This window comes from Coregonus clupeaformis, chromosome 12, assembly GCF_020615455.1.
Source record: "Coregonus clupeaformis isolate EN_2021a chromosome 12, ASM2061545v1, whole genome shotgun sequence".
Classification (NCBI taxonomy): domain Eukaryota; kingdom Metazoa; phylum Chordata; class Actinopteri; order Salmoniformes; family Salmonidae; genus Coregonus; species Coregonus clupeaformis.
In genome coordinates this window covers 50,721,593-50,740,330 of record NC_059203.1, presented here as the reverse complement: position 1 = coordinate 50,740,330, position 18,738 = coordinate 50,721,593, and the positions used below count along the sequence as shown (strand labels likewise).

At 42.3% G+C, this 18,738-nt stretch overlaps 1 protein-coding gene across 1 annotated transcript in view; it reads right to left on the bottom strand.

Moving 5' to 3' along the window:
• ppm1j (protein phosphatase, Mg2+/Mn2+ dependent, 1J) overlaps positions 1–12,570 on the bottom strand; it is a 54,741-nt gene extending 42,171 nt beyond the window's left edge. The window contains exon 1 of the mRNA XM_041892711.1: positions 12,121–12,570. Within this exon, the coding sequence (XP_041748645.1) occupies positions 12,121–12,380 (260 nt within the window). The 5' untranslated portion in view covers positions 12,381–12,570. The remainder of the gene's footprint in view (positions 1–12,120) is intronic.
• Between the last annotated feature and the right edge of the window lie 6,168 nt (positions 12,571–18,738).

The following is an 18,738-nucleotide window of genomic DNA, read 5'->3' as shown; positions in this document are numbered from 1 at the left end:
TTTAATGGATAATCGCATTTGCGGTCACTTTTGAGAATGGTCACTTTTGAGAATGGTGTTTTCCCGCTAATTGATTGCATTTTGGAACATTTGCGCTTATACCCTACTGCCGTGTGCACATTGCTGCGCTCATAATGTGAAGAAATATCCTAATAGTTTATCAACATTTTAAGCTAAACGTTCTGATCTGTTGCGTCAGCCTCATTGTTAAAAATAAAATAAAAAGTGATGCTAGTGGCTGTATTAATTTGGGATCTATCACATCCCACAACTGTCCCAGACTGTTTGGAAAATGTATTTCTCGCACAGAATAGAATAGCTCAACTTTTGTACTATAGGGGATAGTAGATTGACATAGGCTAGTGTTTTTTCTGTTAGTTAGGCCTACTCATCTTGTTGGCTGACGAAAAGTAAATGTGGACAGTTCTTCCAACATCTTCATTATGCTCCTCGGAATTCGATAAGGACGCGTGTAGTTGCATCCCCGATGTGTCTGTCTTCACTTGTAACCTGTGATAAGGACCCGATCACGTGACAGGCATTGGCTAATAAGAATTGAGATATCTGAGAGAGCCATGTAAGTGAGAGGTGCTTCAGAGCACGAAGCCAGGAGAAGGGAATTATAATTATCATGTTCAGCCCAAGGGCACATCGGCCACTGGCTGCAAAAGGCATGGATTTTTTTAGGGTGCATTATGGCCAAACAAAGGGGATGCCGCCGGGAGGCATTATCAAGTGCATTATCAAGTCCTTGTCAAATTGTGAATGAGAGACTGATGAAGTGTGTGCAGCCTGCACAATAAACAAAGCAGAGCTCATGCCTTTCATGCAACTTTTTTTAAATCATAATTAGTCGCATCATGCAGCCTTATTAGAATGTATTAAAAATCAAAATACAGTGGGGAAAAAAAGTATTTAGTCAGCCACCAATTGTGCAAGTTCTCCCACTTAAAAAGGTGAGAGAGGCCTGTAATTTTCATCATATGTACACGTCAACTATGACAGACAAATTGAGAAGAAAAAATCCAGAAAATCACATTGTAGGATTTTTTATGAATTTATTTGCAAATTATGGTGGAAAATAAGTATTTGGTCACCTACAAACAAGCAAGATTTCTGGCTCTCACAGACCTGTAACTTCTTCTTTAAGAGGCTCCTCTGTCCTCCACTCGTTACCTGTATTAATGGCACCTGTTTGAACTTGTTATCAGTATAAAAGACACCTGTCCACAACCTCAAACAGTCACACTCCAAACTCCACTATGGCCAAGACCAAAGAGCTGTCAAAGGACACCAGAAACAACATTGTAGACCTGCACCAGGCTGGGAAGACTGAATCTGCAATAGGTAAGCAGCTTAGTTTGAAGAAATCAACTGTGGGAGCAATTATTAGGAAATGGAAGACATACAAGACCACTGATAATCTCCCTCGATCTGGGGCTCCACGCAAGATCTCACCCCGTGGGGTCAAAATGATCACAAGAACGGTGAGCAAAAATCCCAGAACCACACGGGGGACCTAGTGAATGACCTGCAGAGAGCTGGGACCAAAGTAACAAAGCCTACCATCAGTAACACACTACGCCGCCAGGGATTCAAATCCTGCAGTGCAAGACGTTTCCCCCTGCTTAAGCCAGTACATGTCCAGGCCCGTCTGAAGTTTGCTAGAGTGCATTTGGATGATCCAGAAGAGGATTGGGAGAATGTCATATGGTCAGATGAAACCAAAATAGAACTTTTTGGTAAAAACTCAACTCGTCGTGTTTGGAGGACAAAGAATGCTGAGTTGCATCCAAAGAACACCATACCTACTGTGAAGCATGGGGGTGGAAACAGCATGCTTTGGGGCTGTTTTTCTGCAAAGGGACCAGGACGACTGATCCGTGTAAAGCAGGGTTCTTCAATCCTGGTCCTGGAGGGCCGAAACACTTCTGTTTTTTATTTCTACCTGGTAGTTAATTGCACTCACCTGGTTTTCCCAGGTCTGAATTAGCCCCTGATTAGAAGGAGAGGATGAAAAACAGAGGTGTTTCGGCCCTCCAGGACCAGGATTGAAGAACCCTGGTGTAAAGGAAAGAATGAATGGGGCCATGTATCGTGAGATTTTGAGTGAAAACCTCCTTCCATCAGCAAGGGCATTGAAGATGAAACGTGGCTGGGTCTTTCAGCATGACAATGATCCCAAACACACCGCCCGGGCAACGAAGGAGTGGCTTCGTAAGAAGCATTTCAAGGTCCTGGAGTGGCCTAGCCAGTCTCCAGATCTCAACCCCATAGAAAATCTTTGGAGGGAGTTGAAAGTCCGTGTTGCCCAGCGACAGCCCCAAAACATCACTGCTCTAGAGGAGATCTGCATGGAGGAATGGGCCAAAATACCAGCAACAGTGTGTGAAAACTTTGTGAAGACTTACAGAAAACGTTTGACCTGTGTCATTGCCAACAAAAGGTTTATAACAAAGTATTGAGAAACTTTTGTTATTGACCAAATACTTATTTTCCACCATAATTTGCAAATAAATTCATTAAAAATCCTACAATGTGATTTTCTGGATTATTTTTTCTCATTTGTCCGTCATAGTTGACGTGTACCTATGATACAAATTACAGGCCTCTCTCATCTTTTTAAGTGGGAGAACTTGCACAATTGGTGGCTGACTAAAAACTTTTTTCCCCCACTGTATATAGCCCAACGTTTGTATCACAACTAAAGTTACATAAATACCTCTAAACTAAGCATATAGGAGGACCTGTTCCTTTAACTGCTCAACACAAAATAGCCGCATATGCGCACTCCCTCAAATAGTTTGTAGAAAATATCCTTTCTATTTTATTCAGCTATGTTCAATTGTATTCTTCATACTATAAAATAATATAAAATAATGCCACGGAATTCTAAGCAAATCTTGTCTGCTAAATGAATTAGTGTAGCCCACAGCCATATTGCATAGCCAGAACAGGGCAACTCAGCGTATGCTATTCAGTTCATCAGAAATAGACTACATTTTCTTCATATCATGTTTCTTACGACCTGTCTAAAATAAATAATGGATTTATTGTGATGGTGTAGGCTATATTACATGGATTTATTGGACTAAAATGTAGATGTTCCAAAAGGTCTGCATCAGTGGCTTGTAGGCTATGGGTGGAAGCCAGGAGATGCTAAATGTGTATATGTTAATTAACAGTAAATCACAGTGAGACCGGTAGTTATTTGCTTGACAAACACCGGTTGACAAAATGTAATGACCGCCACAGCCCTAGTACCAATAATTTATTCTAATACACCAGATGTATGTCCTTGAACCGATTTATTTAAAATCGCACACAGAAGAAGTTATAAGGATATTTAGTTGCTAATGGCAGCCTACAGTACCCCGGTCGGCCTTCAACTTCAGTTACTCATTGAGAAGGGGCAGCACTGAGCTAGCCTGCAACGTCACTTCCTGGAGTAGCTCAAACTGCCCATGTTATGTCTCCATGAGACGCCATCTTAACCGACTTCATTTGGCTTCAATGTGCTATTGAGTCTTCACATAGGAATGAATGGTGTCCCGTGATCGATGGCTTTGTACATTCATATATACAGCCATTGCCAGGTTCTTATGGGTATTTCGGCTGATATACAGGTGTAGACCTGGTTTATATTAGCATTGGGACTCAGTCAAAGGTGTAGACCTGGTTTGTAGGACTACTGGAGCTGAGGTGCAGCGGTAGACCTGGTTAAAGGCCCAATGCAGCCATTTTTATCTCAATATCAAATAATTTCTGGGTAACAATTAAGTACCTTACTGTGATTGTTTTAAATTAAAATGGTCAAAAATTAACAAAATACCTTCTTAGCAAGACTAATTTCTCAAACAAGAATTTTGCTAGGACTGTCTGGGAGTGGTCTGAGTGGGGAGGGGAAAACTAGCTGTTATTGGCAGAGAGGTTTGGAACTCTTTCTTATTGTCTATTAACTAATTTACCTCCTGGTGATGTCACCAGGCAGGCCAAAACTCCATCCCACCATAGGCTGAAATGTCAGGCAGGCTTTTCAAACAGCTCTTACACTAAAGGGGCATTATCGTAATTTTTGAAATTTCACAGTATTATTCCAACATTATAGTGTGGAAATAAATATAAAACACAGGAAAATCACGTTTTTGACTGCACTGGGCCTTTAACAGTTTGAGTTTTTGGCACATTCAGTATTTAGACCTGGCTTAGTTGACTAATTGGGTTCAAGCACAGGTGCATACTTCGTAGGTATGTCAATTGGAGCTGAAATACTGGTGTAGACCTGGTTTGTATGAATATTGGGGCTGAAATGCAGAATAACACCTATTTTTATGACAATTAGGGTTGACATGTAGCATACAGTGCCTTCGAAAAGTATTCAGACCCCTTGACTTTTTCCACATTTTGTTACTTATTCTACATACCACATACGCCTTATTCTAAAAATGAATCAATTGTTTTTTTCCCTCATCAATCTACACACAAAGTACTCAGTACATTGTTGAAGCACCTTTGGCAGTGATTACAGCCTTCTTGGGTATGATGCTACAAGCTTGGCACACCTGTATTTGGGGAGTTTCTCCCATTCTTCTCTGCAGATCCTCTCAAGCTCTGTCAGGTTGGATGTGGAGCGTCGCTGCACAGCTATTTCCAGGTCTCTCCAGAGATGTTCCATCGGGTTCAAGTCCGGGCTCTGGCTGGGCCACTCAAGGACATTCAGAGACTTGTCCTGAAACCACTCATGCGTTGTCTTGGCTGTGTGCTTAGGGTCATTGTCCTGTTGGAAGGTGAACCTTCGCCCCAGTCTGAGGTCCAGAGCGCTCTGGAGCAGGTTTTCATCAAGGATCTCTCTGTACTTTGCTCCGTTCATCTTTCCCTCGATCCTGACTAGTCTCCCAGTCCCTGCCGCTGAAAAACATCCCCACAGCATGATGCTGCCACCACCATGCTTCACCGTAGGGATGGTGCCAGGTTTCCTCCAGACGTGACGTTTGGCATTCAGGCCAAAGAGTTCAATCTTGGTTTCATCAGACCAGGGAATCTTGTTTCTCATAGTATGAGAGTCTTTAGGTGCCTTTTGGCAAACTCCAAGCGGGCTGTCATGTGCCTTTTACTGAGGAATGGCTTCCGTCTGGCCACTCTACCATAAAGGCCTGATTGGTGGAGTGCTGAGAGATGGTTGTCCTTCTGGAAGGTTCTCCCATCTCCACAGAGGAACTCTTGAGCTCTGTCAGAGTGACCATCGGGTTCTTGGTCACCTCCCTCACCAAGGCCCTTCTCCCCCGATGGCTCAGTTTGGCCGGGCGGCCAGCTCTAGGAAGAGTCTTGGTGGTTCCAAACTTATTACATTTAAGAATGATGGAGGCCACTGTGTTCTTGGGGACCTTCAATGCTGCAGAAATTTTTTGGTACCCTTCCCCAGATCTGTGCCTAGACACCATCCTGTCTCGGAGCTCTACGGACAATTCCTTCGACCTCATGGCTTGGTTTTTGCTCTGACATGCTCTGTCAACTGTGGGACCGGATATAGACAGGTGTGTGCCTTTCCAAATTTACCACAGGTGGACTCCAATCAAGTTGTAGAAACATCTCAAGGATGATAAATGGAAACAGAATGCACCTGAGCTCAATTTCGAGTCTCATAGCAAAGGGTCTGAATACATATGTAAATAAGGTATTTAAAAAAATTTTTTTTTATAAATTTGCTAACATTTCTAAAACCTGTTTTCACTTTGTCATTATGGGGTATACTTTCCGAATACAGTGTAAGACCTTTTTGTATTTTATTTACATCAATATTGGGTTAGATATTGGGTGTACACCTGGTCTGTAAGAATATTGGGGCTAAAGTTACTCTTAGAAAAAAGGGTTCCAAAAGGGTTCTTCGGCTACATTTCTCCAGGCCCATCCCTCAGCTTTATACATAAACAGAGGCAGGGTGAGCTGCTTTGTTATTCTAGCTTTAAGTTTCAATTAAACTATTTGATTATCTAAACAATATTTAATGTAAAGGTCTTGTTTTGTTATGTCGGCTATAGGCTTTCATTAGGTAAGAAAGCTAATTAGCAGGCTCTTTTTCAAAGCAATTTTAATTGTCAATATGCCGCTTCGCGTTGTGAAAATAAGAAGATATCGTTCATAATTCATGGCATGGATTCCTTTTATCCAAATTTTAAATAGACATGCAGACAAATTATACTGAACAAAAATATAAACGCAACATGTAAAGTGTTGGGCCCATGTTTCATGAGCTGAAATAAAAGATCCTAGAAATGTTCCATATGCAAAAAAAGCTTATTTCTCTCATATTTTGTTAACAAATTTGTTTACATCCCTGTTAGTGAGCATTTCTCCTTTGCCAAGATACATAATCCATCCACCTAACAGGTGTGGCATATCAAGAAGTAGATTAAACAGCATGATCCTTACACAGGTGCACCTTATATAAAAGGCCACTCTAAAATGTACAGTTTTGTCACACAACACAATGCCACAGATGTCGCCAGTTGAGAGAGCGTGCAATTGGCATGCTGGCTGCAGTAATGTCCACCAGAGCTGTTGTCAGAGAATTGAATATTCATTTCTCTACCATAAGCCACATCCAACGTTGTGGCTAGAGATTTTGGCAGTACGTCCCACCGGCCTCACAACCGCAGACCACGTGTAACCACACCAGCCCAGGACCTCCACATTCGGCTTCTTCAACTGCGGGATCGTCTGAGACCAGCCACCTGGACAGCTGATGAAACTGTGGGTTTGCACAACCGAAGAATTTCTGCACAAACTTTCAGAAACCGTCTCAGGGAAGCTCATCTGTGAGCCAGGGTCTTGACCTGACTGCAGTTAGGCGTTGTAACCGACTTCCAACTGTACCGGTCAGATGGCAGACAGCGTGTATGGCGTCGTGGGAGTGAGCAGTTTGCTGATGTCAAAGTTGTGAACAGAGTGCCCCATGGTAGTGGTGGGGTTATGGTATGGACAGGCTCAAGCTACGGAAAATAAACACAATTGCATTTTATTGATGGAAATTTGACTACACAGAGATACCGTGACGAGATCCTGTGACCTCATGTTTTAGCATGATAATGCACGTCCCCATGTCGCAAGGATCTGTACACAATTCCTGGAAGCTGAAAATGTCCCAGTTCTTCCATGGCCTGCATACTCACCCATTGAGCATGTTTGGGATGCTCTGGATCGACGTGTACGACACTGTGTTCCAGTTCCCGCCAATATCCAGCAACTTCGTACAGCCATTGAAGAGGAGTGGGACAACATTCCACAGGCCACAATCAACAGCCTGATCAACGCTATGCGAAGGAGATTTGTTGCGCTGCATGAGGCAAATGGTGGTCACACCAGATACTGACTGGTTTTCTGATCCACGCTCCTACCTAATTTTTAAGGTGTCTGTGATCAACAAATGCATATCTGAATTCCCAGTCATGTGAAATCCATAGATTAGGGCCTAATTAATGTATTTTAATTGACTGATTTCCTTAGATGAACTGTAACTCAATAAAATATTTGCAATTGTTGCATGTTGCGTTTGTAACTCAATAAAATATTTGCAATTGTTGCATGTTGCGTTTGTAACTCAATAAAATATTTGAAATTGTTGCATGTTGCGTTTGTATTTTTGTTCAGTGTAATTAATACAGGGAAGGGGAATAGCCTGATAGCCTACTGCTCTGGAGTCATAAAAACAATGAATGTATGTTATTTGGCAGGTCACAGATCAGCTCTCGGAACAATTCTATGCAGGTGGGTCAGGTTGTGGAGAAAACTCTGTCCTGATATTAGGTGGGGCTCGGAATTGATGTGGCCGGCATTGGGCGGGTGCGACTCCAAAAAACGGACCCGTGCAGGTGTGCTCATTGTTTCCACTCAGGCCATTACAGCAGTGGTTTGTACTGCACTTTAGAAACAGTGTGAAGGAGATGACGTAGTAATTCTCCATTGAAGAGGAGAACAAATACATTATTCTCCATTGTGAAATAGAATATAGGTAATACTGAAAGTACAGTAGCCTTTCAATGTCAGTAATTTAGAGCAAATGACAGTTTGGTGAAATAAATAATACATTCTGTCTGTATGAGGCGGTTTACAATAATCACAGACTCCATGATGCATGTTTTCATAAACGCTGTGTATAATAACCCTTTAATAATTGTGTGACGCATTTTCATTAATTCCCCTTCGCTCTATGCTGCTGCTGCTTAGGAGGGAGAATCCTTTCTTGCATTCTGCCTGCAATTGTAAAATCCTCCTTCTTCGCTTCACTGCAACCCCCCTGTATGGCTGGCTGTCTTTCTGTCACCTTGGATGACTCAGCACTTTCTCCGATTTATTTCTCAGGGTCTTTGAGGAGATGGCTGCGGGTGGGTTTCATACAATGGTATAACCCACCTAGGTCTGGAGATGTATGAATCCACCAGTCAGCCTCCACTGACTCACCCTCTGAGAGATGGCAGGTCTGTAATGACGCTGGGAGGTTTTTCTCCCCTGAATCAATCAGGCAGCACATTCTACCCAATAGAGTGAATGAAATTACCTTGGAGGTGATAGGTACTGCATGCTTTGTATTGGATGGTTTATTGCTTTATTGTAGCTGGAAACACGGTAGGCTTGTACTGTTGTAGAAACATGCAGGACTAACTCAATATCACATGATGTCTTCCTGAGAATATAAACTCTGTATAAACTACAAACATTTGTATAGGGTAGAATGCATAGGCTACATAGAAAGAGGTTTTACTGGACACTTCATATGCTGTAATCAGTAGCTACAGTTTTATATAGAGTAGGCTACACTGACAGGCATTTTCCGGTGCTCTTTGTCAACTGCTCTTTGCACTTTGCATGTTCAGAGATAACCTTACCTTTCAGCTGTACCGGGGTACAGTTAGCTTGATGTTTGATATTAGTTTGTTTGACATTCATGTCAAGTAATGTTGATAACTCTCCCTCCCTCCCGCTCTCTCTCTTTTGTTACTTTCAAGCAGGCCTTTACTTCTAAAACATGTGGGTTAAATTACATTACATTTTTGTGTCGACTATGGGACTTATTGAATCTTAATGAAAGAAACCAAATGTATTTTGACAAGTTCAAGCAGTAGGCCTAGTACACAGTCTATCCCTATCCTATAAGGTACACATTTCCACTGGAATAGCTTTCAGGCACATGATCCTATTAATATGTGTCCAGTCAACAAAGAAAAGGCTGATAACAGTGATGTGGACAAATTATGATAGTCTACTACTGGAGACATCACTTACTAAATAAAATAAATAAATAAATACTCTAGGTATGTAGCATTTCAATGTTTTTGTTTGTTCTACATGATCCTATAAAATACTAGATACAATAAACTATTGAACTGCAACATCTGTAGCTGATTATTGTTGCAATGTTAGTCTATGCAGTGAGTGGACATTGAGGGATTCTCACTGTTTTAAAGTAACCACACAATAGGTTGCTACAGCATCATCATCAGTTAATGCAGCAGCAGGCTGTGCAGTCTGGTCTCATAGACTAGATGTAATATAGTAAATGTCAAATCGGGGACACCGTTTGAAACGGTTACATAAGACAGAAGGTTACTTAAGGCAAAAACAAAAATAGGGTGGTTGGCCGGTGTGAACGGGTAGGTTTTTAACTCTAATGTCTAGCAACCCAAAGGTTGCGTGTTCAAATCTAATTACAGACAACATTAGCATTTGAGCTAATTAGCAACTTTGCAACTACTTACTACGTGTAGCTACTTTGCAACTACTTAGCATGTTAGCTAACGCTTCCCCTAACCTTAACCCTTTAACCTATCACCTAACCCCTAGCATAGCTAACGCTAGCCACCTAGCTAAAGTTAGTGTTAGCCACCTAGCTAATGTTAGCCACAACAAATTGGAATTCGTAACATATCATACCAAATTGTATTTGTCACATGCGCCAAATACAACAGGTGTAGACCATACAGTGAAATGCTTACTTACAAGCCCTTAACCAACAATGCAGTTTTAAGAACAATAAGTGTAAAGTAAAAAATAGATAAGTAAAAAAATATAAAACAAATAATTAAAGAGCAGAAGTAAAATAACAGTAGTGAGGCTATATGGGGCGGCAGGTAGCTTAGTGGTTAAGAGCGTTAGCGTTGTGCCAGTAACCGAAAGGTCGCTGGTTCTAATCCCTGGATGGCAGGAAGCTTGCCCCAGTGATGTACTGGGCCGTACGCACTACCCTCTGTAGTGTCTTGCGGTCGGAGGCCGAGCAGTTGCCATACCAGGCAGTGATGCAACCAGTCAGGATGCTCTCGATGGTGCAGCTGTAGAATATTTTGAGGATCTGAGGACCCATGCCAAATCTTTTCAGTCTCCTGAGGGGGAATAGGCTTTGTCGTGCCCTCTTCACGACTGTCTTGGTGTGTTTGGACCATGATAGTTGGTGATGTGGACACCAAGGAACTTGAAGCTCTCAACCTGATCCACTACAGCCCTGTCGATGTGAATGGGGTCGTGCTCAGTCCTCCTCCAGGTGGTAAGGGTAGGTAACAACACATCCGCCACGCTGATCCTCAACATGGGGGCCCCTCAGGGGTGTGTGCTCAGTCCCCTCCTGTACTCCCTGTTCACTCAGGACTGCATGGCCAGGCACGACTCCAACACCATCATTAAGTTTGCCGATGACACAACAGTGGTAGGCCTGATCACTGACAACGACGAGAAAGCCTATAAGGAGGAGGTCAGAGACCTGGCCGTGTGGTGCCAGGACAGCAACCTCTCCCTCAACGTGATCAAGACAAAGGAGATGATTGTGGACTACAGGAAAAAGAAGAGGACCGAGCACGCCCCCATTCTCATCGACCGAGCTGTAGTTGAGCAGGTTGAGAGCTTCAAGTTCCTTGGTGTCCAACAAACTAACATGGTCCAAACACACCAAGACAGTCGTGAAGAGGGCACGACAAAACCTATTCCCCCTAAGGAGACTGAAAGGATTTGGCATGGGGTCCTCAGATCCTCAAAAGGTTCTACAGCTGCACCACCGAGAGCATCCTGACTGGTTGCATCACTGCCTGGTATGGCAACTGCTCTGCCTCCGACCGCAAGACACTACAGAGGGTAGTGCGTACGGCCCAGTACATCACTGGGGCCAAGCTTCCTGCCATCCAGGACCTCTATACCAGGCGGTGTCAGAGGAAGGCCCTAAAAATTGTCAAAGACTCCAGCCACCCTAGTCTTAGACTGTTTTTTCTGCTACCACACAGCAAGCGGTACCGGAGCGCCAAGTCTAGGTCCAAGAGGCTCCTAAACAGCTTCCACACCCAAGCCATAAGACTCCTGATCATTCAATCAAATGGCTACCCAGACTATTTGCATTGTCCCCCCCCTCCTTAAGCTGCTGCTACTCTCTGTTTATTATCTATGCATAGTCACTTTAATAATTCTACCCACATGTACATATTACCTCAATTACCTCGACTAACCTGTGCCCCCGCACATTGACTCGGTACCGGTACCCCCTGTATATAGCCTCGTTATTGTTATTTTACTGCTGCTCTTTAATTATTTGTTTCTTTTATTTCTTATTTTTTTACGTATTCTTTCTTAAAACTGCATTGTTGGTTAAGGGCTTGTAAGTAAGCATTTCACTGTCTACACCGGTTGTATTCGGCGCATGTGACAAATACAATTTGATTTGAATTGGTTAGGAGCCCGTAAAACTGAAGCCATCTCCTCCGGCGCCATTATATGTAATTTGTAAAATATCATACGAATTGTAATTTGTAACATATCATTCGAAATGAATGATAGACATCCAGAAATTAATACATACCATACAAAACGTAACATTTTCCCACTAATTTGAATGTCCCGGATTTACTTTACTATGTTACGTCTATCCCTGAGTACAGGTTGCAGATGTGCTCTTCGGTGAATTTGCAATAGCAGCACCGAGGCCATATTCGCCATAGAACGCTACTGCGTCCTCTACTGCAAAACGAAACTGTTTATTGTCAACAGTGCAATTTATCCTTGGCCTACAACATTCAATCTGATAGTTGCATCTTAATGTTTTGGAATTTTTGTAAATCCCTATGAATGAAATGTCGAGAAACCACTCACTCTGCGTATCCCGTCCGCCAGGGAAGCCTGCTGTCCCTCTTCAACGTCAGCACAGGTCGAGAAGCATGTTCTGTCGAGTATTGAAGAACCTCTGGTGTAAGATCCAGAAACTCGGGTCGACCGTAGGGAAACCGTGGAGGCAGACCGTCCTGGTGACAGTTCTGGTGGTGAACGTTTCCGGATCCGTGGTGCTGGTGATGACCGTGGGGCATCATTCCACCCACCAGCGTGGACATCGCATTTTTGACTTTGCTTATCATTGCGGTAGAAATAATAAACCGATACAGAAATGAATGAAAAACCTAATACTAGTACCGTAGTGGGAAAAAAAATACAACAACGATGAACAGCATTTCAGGAAGCAATCGGTCCCAGACCCATGTGACGTTTGATAGACACTGTTTTCCTCATTGAAAATATAGCCTGCCCCTTCCCCACTCAGTGCGTATACTAATCTCAGAAGGCAGGGGTTTAGTGAACGCTGCTGGGAGGGGGGAGGGGAGGGGGGAGACGCACTGCAAATTTCGCGCCAGTCTGGACTGGGCACAAAATAACCATTCCATGTCACAATGAAGATCAGATCACTCTTGAGCAGTGCTGTGGTCCATTTATCAGTGTCGTGTATTCATGGCTGCCAAGGGAAGCCAGGCTTCCCAAAAAAATTGGCCAACAATTATAATAAAAAAACATAAAAAATAATGTATCTTTCCTCTCTCATACATTTCCTTCAATTCGCAAGCGGCTGGTTGTATCTCATGTCTCTGTATGTGTAGCGTATCTATCTGAGAGTGTCTGGACAGAAAGAGTATGACATTGTTGCTTCCCATAGCTTTGAATACAAGGGAAGCCAGCGAGCATTTGGCCACCCTTGATAAAAAAATAAAAAAAAATAATAGCCAATCAGCATTGAGCTAAACTGAGTGAGCTCAACTGTGAATGGTCCTGGCTCACCAAAAAAGTGTCAAGGGAAGCCAGTTTGGATTTGGCTTCACATCAATCACATCACAAGCCAAACGTAATTATTGACAGAAAAAAACTTGAATTGTTGCATCTCATTGTGTTGTTGTCTTCCGGTGGCTAGCTAGTTTGCTAAAATCGTTCCTTTCCTAAATTAGCCATGGATGGAGATAATGATTTGGACATTTACTTAATTCTCCGTACTGACCAATGATTATAACGTTGATTCTGATCCAACCATAAATTCATACATTGTGCCCCTGGCCTTAGAGGATGGATTTCAACATGTAGCTAAATGCATGCTAATGTTAACTAGCTGGCCTGGCGTATTGTTGCCCATGAAAGGAAGTGTGTGTGTGTGTGTGTGTGTGTGTGTGTGTGTGTGTGTGTGTGTGTGTGTGTGTGTGTGCGCGTGTGTGTGCGTGCACACAGAAATCAGTACCATGGACAGCCACATCATATCTAGCTTATGTTGATGTTCCCATTGGGGCTCCGCTTCTCAAGAGATGGGGAATAGTATTGCCTCCCTGTATTTAGGTATAGGCCAAGCCTACTACTGTCTCTGCAAAGAGGTCTGGACCTTTATGGCACAGGACAGGTAGCTTGTGCATTTGCCCTCTAATTGCAAAGTTTCTGGTCCAAGTACGAGAGTAGAAAGCCCCAACATTGCTACACTACTACAAGGAGTTTATTATGATGGACTGCCAATTCCACCACAGTCTTGATCTTTTTCAAGGTCTAGGATGATGCATTTTTCTAGGTCAGAAAAACATCATCCACAAAACTTGTATTATGCTCATTTAAAAGTGGTAGCCTAATCACGGACAGATCTAGTCACATTTTCTCTAAAAGTATGACTGTTGTGGTGCTCTTATTCTGTGTAGTACACTGTAATTACTCTAGGGCATTGTAAAGTAAATATTTCCCCAATAGAGGGAGCCAGAGTATAGGAGATGAGAATCAGTTCGGCTCATCAGCTGATGAACAGATGAAAATGTAACATAATAATTGTTATTTAGCAGACGCTTGTAAACAGACTTGCAGGTACCACATATTTAAATTACGGAGTGGTAGCGGATCCGACTTTTCCTGGACCTTTCTTCCCGACAACTAAAGGTCCTAAAGAGTGGGACGGACGCGGTGCAGGGCAGTTTACCTACGGATCCGCAGTCCCTGCCTTTAAATTAGGCTATGTATGGCCCCTGCATTAATTAAACCCACAACTCTTCTGTAGCAAACACCATGCTCCAATCAACTAGGCCATTGGAGCCAAGTGTGTATGAAGGGATACAAGCCACATTACATGAGTATACAAAAACATTTCTGTTGTTATCGCCTGATGGCCATTTTCATTATGTTGCTGAAAAGGATGTATTCATATAATTGTATTGCATGTTTTTGCTTACCATATCTAATAACTGTGGTTATGTTCCTGTGGTCACTGTTGGTAAATTTGCAATCGCAGGGTAAATGCTGACAACAATGCCAGGAAGCAACACAGGCAAACGATGTCAGAAAATGAAAAAAAATGTAGCCTCTAAGGAAGAGCAATTTTTTAAACTTTTCTATATTTTCTAAGATAGAGTACTCCCAATTTACCGACTGGCTGTGGTTGGCATTGAAGATGTAATCTCAGAGCTGATAAATGGCCCTCTACTTGGCTGTCAGGAGGACTGATCCACTGGGCACGAATGTGTAACCCCAGACCTGAGCTGTATCATTTGGAAACAGGGAGAATGACAGGTGAATTCGTTTTTTTTTTCTCTTTGTGTGGGTGTGTGCTCTGGGAGAGGCAGCTAAGACGGTCAGGTAAAGCCTAGTTGAGATAGACAGGGAGAGAGAGAAGCAGAGAGAGAGAGAGAGAGAGGGGAGGGAGGGAGGGAGAAAGAAAGAGAGGGAGATAGCGAGAGAGAGAGAGAGAGAGAGAGAGAAAGAGAGGGAAGGAGAGAGAGAGGGGGAGGGAGAAAGAAAGAGAGGGAAAGAGCGAGAGAGAGAGAGAGGGAAGGAGAGAGAGAGAGAGAGAGAGAGAGGGTTGTGTGGGAGTGCAGAGTTAAGACAGAGAATTAGATGAGAATGAGTCCTGTGTAAATTATCTGTGGTTCATATTGGATATATTTACAGTACATAATTGAATCATGTGTTGGCTGGTTAAACTGTAAATTAATCATCACATTTGGTATTGAAATATACTCATCCAAAACATCCACATCACTATAGTTATATTAACAGATACAAATGCAGCACTGAGTAGGCTATCAGTTTGTCGATTTTATCTTATAATTTTACTGCAGTCTGATTGGTGGAACTTAGTCTCTGAATTTAGCCTTATTCAATATGACGCACTGGCACAGTGGGTGTTAATAAGTGGGACTAAATACTAGAATGAATTCCACAAACCAGGACATATTGGTTTCATATCCTTACAGCACAAGCCTTTCTGATTGTTTCAACTTTTCATCCTGTATTTAGCATTTCGTTATGTTACCTTTGATAAAAAGTAAAAAGGGTGGACAACTCTTGAAATATGATAGCAGTGAGCCGTATGGTAGTGCTGCCCCTTATATTAGGTTCTATACAACAAATTGCAGCAATATCTTCCATGGTCTTCTATTTTCCATATTCTTGCAGTTGAGAGAATTGCCACTGAGAGCAAAAGTAGTTAGAAAGTGCAAACTACTGTACATTACAATGGTCCTTGATGCAAACCCATCAGTCAAGGCTGCAGTATCTTGATGGAGTAGCTACTTGGAAAGACCTGGCATGAAGACTGTTGTAGCCATAAAGCCGGATGCCTCTCTCTGTCTTTCTTCAGTGTGTCTTCTGTTGTCAAAATGACACAAGAGGAAAACAGGTGTCAGTGAGTCTGCCGACCTGTTGAGTCAAGGGGCATTACCTTACGGATAAACCACATGAAAAGTTCATGTGATAACATTTGAGAGCATGAGCTCGTGAAATGAATGTGAAAAAAATGTGACATGGGGATGCAAAATGTCAACATGTGATAACATGAAACTACACGTGACAACATTTGAGAGCATGTGAAAGTCCAGGTGTCAAATGTCTTGAATATTTTACCTTAAAAGGCATAATTTACATCAATTCAGTTGAAACAGTCATGGTCCCTTGCAGGTTTTGTCTAGTTCCCGGATTGGTTCCTGAGACGTCCCCAAGGACATTTTTAGGACTTTCTATGAACATTGTGTCATGGTCCCCTGGAAGGTATTGTCTAGTTGCTGTCAAAATATGGTAAATCTGCAACAAGTTCTATATTTGTACAGCTAAACTAAAGCGTTAATGTACAGTATACTGCTGTATGGTGATTACTTGGGATTCAACCTCACTTGGGATTTGAACTCACAACCTCTTGGTTGCTAGGCAGCTGAAGTTCCTGCTGTGCCACCAGCTGCGCCACCAGGTCTATGTATAATGGAGATCCTCTATATATTTATTGCCAATAATAGATTTCTGCACTTTGTCTCGAGTTGCAGTAAATATAAAGTAAATATGTAACAACTTGAAGGTGTTAAATCTATAAAATGACAGTATGCTGCTGTATAAATGGGTTTGCTGAAAACTAGCAACAATGACAAGAAGCTGCCATATGGGGAATCGTAGGTGGCTTGTTTCAGCTAGTTTTTTTCTTGTTCTTGATACCATGTTTTGAATTGTTTTGACTGATTTCATGTCAATGCTAATATGGCAAAACTTTGTTAGCTAGCTAACCAACAACTGTAACAATGTTTGTAACTGTAACAATGTTTGTATTTCAGAAACAACAAGAAACAACATTTGGAGACAAAATATACTTTACATGTTGTCAACAATCTAAGCCCCATCTGTTTTGCATGCGTCGGTTTTGTTGCTAAACAACCAACCTGTCTATGCTGATTTCAATTACTGTAAAATATTCAATGATTTTGTACTGTGACCACAAATGTGGCTTAACCGTAAATGCGATTTGAACTCGTAACCTCTTTGTCCGTAGCAACCTGAAATGTCCTGCTAGAGTGCAGCTACACCACCAGGTCTGTGAGCAAAAAAAGTTATGGACACAGACTTATTGGCAAGAATGCATTTCTGCACTTTGCTAAAAGCTGCCCAGTATCAAGTAAATAATTGAACTTGCAACCTCTTGGTTGGGAGAGCATTCAATGTTGCTCCCGTGCCACCAGGTTTGTACTTATTACTTGGAACATATATTAACACATTCTCAAAAAATAAGGGTATGGTTAAGGTACACTAGAGTGTTGTTCCCTAGCTTATAAAAAGGTAAAAGGCACACTTCACAGGTATAATGAACAAAAATATAAACGCAACATGCAACAATTTCAAAGATTTTACTGAGTTACAGTTCATATAAGGAAATCAGTCAATTGAAATTAATTCATTTGGCCCTAATCTATGGATTTCACAGAAACCTTTAAAAAAAGGTAGGGGCGTGGATCAGAAAACCAGTCAGTATCTGGTGTGACCACCATTTGCCTCATGCAGCGCGACACATCTCCTTCGCATAGAGTTGATCAGGCTGTTGATTGTGGTCTGTGTAATGTTGTCCCACTCCTCTTCAATGGCTGTGCGAAGTTGCTGGATATTGGCGGGAACTGGAACACGGTGTCGTACACGTCGATCCAGAGCATCCCAAACATGCACAATGATTGACATGTCTGCTGAGTATGCAGACCATGGAAGAACTCAGACATTTACAGCTTCCAGGAATTGTGTACAGATCCTTGCGACATGGGGCCGTGCATTATCATGCTGAAACATGAGGTGATGGTAGCGGATGAATGGCACGACAGTGGGCCTCAGGATCTCGTCACAGTATTTCTGTGCATTTAAATTGCCATCGATAAAATACAATTGCGTTCGTTGTACGTAGCTTATGCCTGCCCATACCATAACCCCACTGCCACCATGGGGCACTCTGTTCACAACGTTGACATCAGCAAACCGCTCGCCCACACGATGCCATACACGTGGTCTGCGGTTGTGAGGCCAATTGGACGTACTGCCAAATTCTCTAAAAAGACGTTGGAGGCGGCTTATGGTAGAGAAATTAGCATTCAATTATCTGGCAACATCTCTGGTGGACATTCCTGCAGTCAGCATGCCAATTGCACGCTCCCTCAAAACTGGAGACATCTGTGGCATTGTGTTGTGTGACAAAACTTCATATTTTAGAGTGGCTTTGGGGCCATATATGAACTCACATGGTACAGTTCGGTACCTTGTAGGGATAATGGGACATTTTTCTACCCAATATTTAGAATATAAGGTACAATCATCACTGCATTTTGATAGGTGGGGTTAATGTACTTGTGGGGTTCTTTAGCATATTTGTGGGCGCGCTCATATATGCGCATTTGTGCCAACCATCAGTGGAAGTGTTGTAGCAGTTGAAGTGTTTGATGGTCATGCCTACGCAAGTTGAGCGGCTGCGCTGCAGATTATTGTTTATTTTCAAGTAACCTAATGGTGACTTAATGCCAGAAGATGCTGTGAATTTGCCATTTCTTAACTGTAAACTACTTGTCAGTAAGTTATTGTTAGAAGTTAGTCACAATAACTTACTGGAAAATCATTGCCAGTAACCTACTGTGCCACCAGTAACTCTTCTGTTGACAACAAACACATCACTTGCTGATTCACAGCATATATAGC